The following is a 6,442-nucleotide window of genomic DNA, read 5'->3' on the forward strand; positions in this document are numbered from 1 at the left end:
TTTTAGGTAAATAATCACTTTCAGACGTAAATATTAGGTAAATAATCATTTATACACTAGACGTTGACTATTTACTTAAGATTAATGTCTAAAAATGGTTATTTACCTAAGATTTATCAAACGTAGGCTATTTAGCAATGTCAAACGTTTAAGTTAACTATTTTCCTAATTTTCTGTAAATACTTTAAGTAAATTTAATTAACTATGGCATATGAGTAATTACCCGATGCAGGGTAAAATTAGACAGCCGAAGATGAAAGATCATAACCAAAACTACTACTGCATTCCTCTCCCACATCACACATCAAATTAACTCATGATTAAAGAAACCCAATATTCACGCAAAACTGACGGCAATAAGATTCAAGATTATTAGACCTAGGGATTAATTACAAGGAAACAGGACTATTCATTTACACATAAGTAACACTCTGATAAGAAGTCAACAATACAAGAACACTCAGGTATCACTCCAAGTATCGTCGTCGCTCCCAACAGCCTGGCGAGTTTAAAAGTCAAGTCAGTCATAAACGAATGCAAATGGTTCGAGTTTGAGACGAATTAAAAAAGTCAACAAAAGTGAAATGATATGGAACCTGGCGAATTGCGCTTGCTTTCTCCAAAATTGCAGTGACATTAACATTGGCAGTGGGCCCGCATGCAGTTGATGATTTTTCAGGCACTGCTGTTCGTCTTAGATTGAATGACTGTAATTTATACATGAACACAAAATCAACTTCACAAAAATAAATAAAACTAAACTGACTTTTCTCGATCCATCCTAGCTCAATAAACTCGAATGAGTGACTCGAACGTAAAGGCAAACAATCACCTTGGCCCTTATTTGTTGCAAGAAATCGTTCTCGTCCATCCCCGGCCCACTCGGGGAATGCTTTCGCTCTTTCTGCATATTCGATGGAGCAAAACATTTATTATCTCTTCATCTAGCAAATCTAAAGCAGCATATTGCCTATTACTCGCTTATCGAACAATCATACCTTGCTTTTTGGCTTAATTATGGGCTCTTTGCTGGCGTGTTGTAGGTCTTTTGGAGCCAGATCAGGTGACCGGGAAATAGAAGAGCTCGGTAATTCAACACGCGACACTTGTTCGAAAGCTCCTGTAGCCGAATCTGATTCGTCTTTCGCTTCATCGACGTCCGGTTTTGAAGCCCGCCATTGCATGGGAGGAAGAGGAGGTGGCATTGGGGATGAGTCCTCTGTGGTATGTGCTTGAGAGTACTCGTCAGCTTCTTGCTGATATGTAGGTTTCAGAGCATCAAAACTTGGAAGATCGAGAATTGGACTGCATATAGAAGATTCCACACCCATCCCAGAGTTTTCCCTCCTCAACCCGCCGTTGAAGCAAACGTCTTTACTGGGAATTCCATCAAGTTCAAGAGAGCTTGGAACAAGCTCCGTCGAAGATATACCACATAGAGCATCGTAAACATTGTTGTCCAGACCATCGGTGGGTTCATCACCATATTCCCACTGTTCCGAATTTGAATCGGAGTGGCGGCTTAGATAATCATCAGACATGAACGGCGATGATCTGCAAAACGTGTCATCGTCAGAGTCCGAGTTACAGTCATGCCGAGGAATAGCAGCTTCAGGGATCAATTGGAACGAGGGAAAGGTATCTCTTGTTTTCTCATGGCTTTGCGTTCCATCGGAAAACTTGAGCATTAGTTTGGAAGCTTCGAATCCGTCTACCGGGTGGTAAGAGATTTTCATGTGTTCCAGCGGTGGAGAAGCGGTGGGTGATACAGTATATCCATATCCAAACTGCTCTTTGAAGCCTTTTACAAGGACTATCGGATTTGGGTGATCAATTTTCTGATCCAATACGTTGTCACCTACAGAAGCAGGTTGTTCAAATAGTGTATCATCTGAATCAGATAATTTTCTACCAAAACTATTTGAGAGTAATCTGCGGCTGAGTCCAAAAACTAGAGATGAATTATCACCGTTTTCTTGATTGGCTTCAGTAACTCTATGTTTAACATTTAGATCAACCGGAAGCGATTTCCCAGTTACCAACATGCTAGTTTCCTTCAGCTCATTTCCCCTGGAATTAGTAAACCCATTCTGCGTATGCAAATTACTCAAATTTCCGGGTACAGAATCTAACGGACTTACTAAATTAGGTTTGCAACTGTTAACAGAATCCTGATTCACAGGACTTGCCATACTAAAGTCAGGGGGTTTTGACGGCATAAGTCCTAACAAACCGCCATTAGTCCAGATCTTTACTGAACTATTGCTTGACACATCGATTGTCGATTCCCGAGTCTCGCTAATGTTGCTCAAAGCCTTACTATCGATATCTCCTGACCAATGTTGTATATCAGCGGTCCTTGTGGGCAAGAATGAAGTTCCGGCTGTAACAGGTTCTGATGCTGGACCTTCAGGAATATCAGAAGTTCCGGTTACAGTTGCTAAATGATCTTGAGAAGATTCCCTAGCCATGTGAGGAACTTGGTCAATGGCATGACTCTCTGACGAACACGAGTTGGGAATGTCTGAAGGAACTTGCTTTTCTGTGGATACACTGGGCACAATCATCTGTACACGACCACAACTCTCGGATAAAATCAAGTCAGGCTGGTCGGGAACCATTTCTTGGTTGGAGGAAACTAAGGAATCAGTGTGAGATTCGGGTTTTGGAGCATGATGATCAGAGCAAGAAGAGGTGAGCTCATCCATTCCATCAGCTCCTCCGATATTGGAAATGGAGGAAAACCGCTCCAATCCTCGTTTCATCCGGGAGTCAAGGTCATTTTCAGACTCTGATTCAATAGTATTAAGGGCATCCAAGTAATTTTCCGGCTCGCTGTCGATTTCATCAATCCCGTTCTGACTGGAGACCGATGATTCCTGTATGCCCTCGTGATCACCAAGTGTTTCCATCTGCTGAACAATTGGACTGTCCCCATCTCCACATGGAACGCAATCCTCCACCTCTTCAGTTTCATCCCGGGGAAGATACAGAATTTCATCCACACCATTCTCCATAGTCTCCGGTTCCATTATCTCTTCTTTTTCATCCCATGTGACACAAGATGAAGTTGAGGTCATTTGCTCCTGGAGCAAACTTTGCGGAAAGCTGTGATCAGCTAACTTGGCGTGCTCTTCATGAGAAACAGAAGCACTACCATCGTTGTGCTGGACCATATTAAAGGAGGAAGAACCCTTGGGTTCCTGCTCTACTGCTTGCTTGGAAGAACTTGGACGGAACACACAGTCAATGTAACCCAATTCAGCTCTTGAACCAAATGAATTAAGGCTGTCCCCAAGATCGTACTTTAGCCCAGGATCAACTGTGGAAGCAGTTTGAGAAGAAGAGCTTCTTCGTCCATCGACACTAGGAGGAATAGAGCTGCATGTCATAGGCCATTAAACTTCGAGCGTTAAAATTAAGTATGTGCAAACAAACAAACGAAAAAATAAAAATGAGCCAAACCATGAGTGAGATTAACATGTAGAGTAATGAAGAAATTTGCAAATAGGGCTTTCTTAATTCCATAAAGCAAAAGAATATTGAGAGATTAATATAAGGTAGTTGATGGATCTATGTCATGTTAAAGTTCAATCCCTTGATCAGTACAAGTATGAGAACTCTACTCTAACTAGACTGGTACGGTATCGTATAATATACATGTTACGTAAATACAAGTTACCTGTAATTGCGAGTGCTGGGCATCGATGCACTACATGACACATCACCAGGCTGCTTTGACGACCTCTTTTTCTGTAATTAGATGCTTGAATGAGAAAATAATTAAAAATAACAGCCGCATTGAAATAGTAATTTTACAAGATAGAGTATATATTGCATCAAATACACAGCATAGAAGAGTTTCGTTCAAGTAATTTGATGGTGGTGTGTTCCAGAATTCTGGGAAGGGTGTAATATTTATACTCCAATACAGAAATGTGATCATTGGAAAAACGCATATCAATAATCAGAGAAACTCGCTTAGACTTTTGTGAAGGCTGTGTAAGCCAGCACTCGCCCAGCTAGCGGCTTATGCTCACTATATAACTTTTTTGACAACTGACACGTAACACAAAAAGACCTGAAGTAGATACCAACTCATTGGGGGAAACGGTTCTAAAGTGGCAGTCGGGTAACTAAGAACCAAATCAATCTAGATGCATCAAATACTTCTCCAACGGCAAGGTGGCGATTTCATCTCTAGTCTATGGCAGTAGAATTTGTGTTTCATTTGTTCAGCAAACCCAACAAAAATCACACTGTGATGACCACATAACTCGGACAAGTCCACAGATAAACAGCAACCACAAAAACCCTCTTAACTGCCTTAGTTTGTTCTTTTGAAGGGCATTTTCTGCTGGTGGGGATTGAACCACGACCTCCACTTTGGAGGTGGAGTGGAATTACCACAAGACCAAACTATGTACCTGCCTTAGTTTGTTCTTTGCTTACCTTAAACTCAATCATCAAACCAGAAACCATCACAATAGCAAACTACATTTAAAAAAAAATGGTTGATTTGCAAAATAAAGGGTCGAAATCTGAGCTGGAGTGGTTTTGAGGGTTCATGTTTGAATGCTACAGTGCTGCAGGTTCGTGGCTGCAATATACATAAATAGCTACTGGCTACAGATGGGCAATGGGTCTGACTACTGCATGGCCTGGAGCGAATGACAGAGAGAGAGAATGGTCGTCTGTTTCTGGCATTTCTATTTCTTAGTACCCATTATGTAATTATTAGGAGTCAGTCACGTAGTGTTTCTGACCGCGACTAACAGCCCAATATTATGAAATTCCTGCCAGCTTTTTATCAAGCAAAGCACAGATGATGACAATGGAACCAACTTTTCCGCCGGTTGTCGGGTGGATCGGAAAAAATATGATTGTTGCTCTGGAATAGTACAAATACCTATGCAAGTTCATATGCGATGTAAAAGTTCATACCTTGGTTCTACGAGCCTTCCTGTCTTTTTGTGATTTCTCCTTGTTTGCCTCGTCGGACATGGCTGACACTTTCTTAAAGAAAGTCGGATCAGAATACCGCTTCAAACAAGATCCCGGCCCGCCAGTGTCAAACCTGAAAGACAAAGCATGACACACAGAATATGTGAGGATTTAAATTCACCTCTTTCCCTGAAAAGGCACACACACTCGAGAAAATGAAACACTGTATAGTACTTGTCAAGCAAGTGCAAGCGAGGAGGACCACGGCATTCCTCATACGAATCCATAATAAAATGAGGCAAGTCATTGTGGATAAATAGATTTCTTTCACATCGAATACGGGGATGCCACTCGGAACCTGCAAGGAAATCGTTTTATTAAGGACTTGAAGAATCCGGCGAATCAACAGCATGATACTTTGAAGTATGCTCCCAGTGAGAAATAGGAAATGAGAAGGAAAAAACAAATTGAAAATTTGGAACTTGGCCAGACCACATTACAGCGTCAAACAATGATTTTGTTACAACAGGATGCAAAATCAAGTGATCATCAATTCAACTTTTCAACAGTAACCATCTAAGGAAAAACAACTCAGCACAACTCTAGGTCAAACGTTTAGGAAACTCGAGTTGTAGTTTTGATAGAGTTTCAACTCAAAGGTACCAGGAGTGTAAGCAAAATGGATATGGCTGGTCTGAGCGAGAACGGCCTTCTCGAGAGGCGGAAGAGCAGCTTCAATACGGTGCACGCGAAGCACAAGATTGTGGCTCCGGGATGACGTGTTCGCGACCTGCTCTTGCAGGCCGTGGAAAACCTCCGCCGCGAACCTGCGAGCCATTTCGTCGGTTGGAGATCAAAAACCGAAACAAGCAATCGAATGAAGCACAAGGTTTAGAAAAAAACTTACTCGGCGAGATCGCCTAGCTGGCGGAGTATGCCGACGAGGCCGGAGACGGCGAGTCCGTCGAGTACGACCTTGGAGTCTTCTCTGCCGGCGCCGTGGTTGGGCTTCGCCGCCGCCGCGAAATGACGCTCCGACACTCCTAACCCAAACTCGTTCCGAATCTCCAATCGCACCAGAGGCATTTTCTTTCTCTTCTTCCTCGTCGCAGAGAAAGAGAGAGAGTTTGATTGTTTTGTATTTGTTTTTATTTTATTTTTTTTATACTTGATAGTAAATAATAATAAAAAACATATATATATTAGAATTAGTATGTGAGCTGAGATTGGAGCTACTTAACTGCTCCCTTCCCTCACACCACCTCCACAACATTGCCAACTCTGCAAGCCATTCTCTCTCCTTTAGATTACTATTTTGCCCTTTTTGATTTTAATATTTTATATGTGATTAAAATTGACCAAGGAATGATAATCTTCCCCTTTCATAAACAAAAACATCCCATTCAATCAAATTCTTCTGTGTTTTTTACTTCGTGCCTTTTTCTGTTGTGAATGAGATAATATTTTTATTTAGTGAAGAATTTTTTAAAGTGTTTTC

General features: G+C 41.5%; 1 protein-coding gene across 2 annotated transcripts; it reads right to left on the bottom strand.

The window, feature by feature from the left end:
- Window positions 1-259: 259 nt before the first annotated feature.
- WAVE2 (SCAR family protein) lies at window positions 260-6,151 on the bottom strand. Of its 2 annotated transcripts, XM_089625663.1 has the most exons (10): window positions 5,852-6,151; window positions 5,608-5,771; window positions 5,179-5,302; window positions 4,945-5,077; window positions 3,683-3,753; window positions 1,970-3,381; window positions 999-1,858; window positions 833-904; window positions 597-707; window positions 260-499 (listed from the first exon to the last, which is right to left on the bottom strand). In XM_089625663.1, the coding sequence occupies exons 1-10, from the start codon at window positions 6,028-6,030 to the stop codon at window positions 461-463; spliced, it is 3,165 nt and encodes a 1,054-aa protein (XP_089481789.1). In that variant the 5' UTR covers window positions 6,031-6,151; the 3' UTR covers window positions 260-460. The 2 variants fall into 2 exon arrangements, with proteins under 2 accessions (XP_089481789.1, XP_089481788.1); XM_089625662.1 differs by having other exon boundaries at window positions 999-3,381; window positions 5,852-6,150.
- Between the last annotated feature and the right edge of the window lie 291 nt (window positions 6,152-6,442).

This window comes from Urtica dioica, chromosome 9 (assembly GCF_054948205.1).
Source record: "Urtica dioica subsp. dioica isolate 48M chromosome 9, U.dioica_male_clone48M_v1_H2, whole genome shotgun sequence".
NCBI lineage: Eukaryota > Viridiplantae > Streptophyta > Magnoliopsida > Rosales > Urticaceae > Urtica > Urtica dioica.

Coding starts and splice junctions, on each gene's coding strand:
- WAVE2 (XM_089625662.1), bottom strand. CDS start 6,030: ATGCCTCTGGTGCGATTGGAGATTCGGAACGAGTTTGGGTTAGGAGTG. Junction 708..832: donor TGCAACAAATAAGGGCCAAG/GTGATTGTTTGC, acceptor TATAAATTACAG/TCATTCAATCTAAGACGAAC. Junction 500..596: donor AAGCAAGCGCAATTCGCCAG/GTTCCATATCAT, acceptor TAAACTCGCCAG/GCTGTTGGGAGCGACGACGA.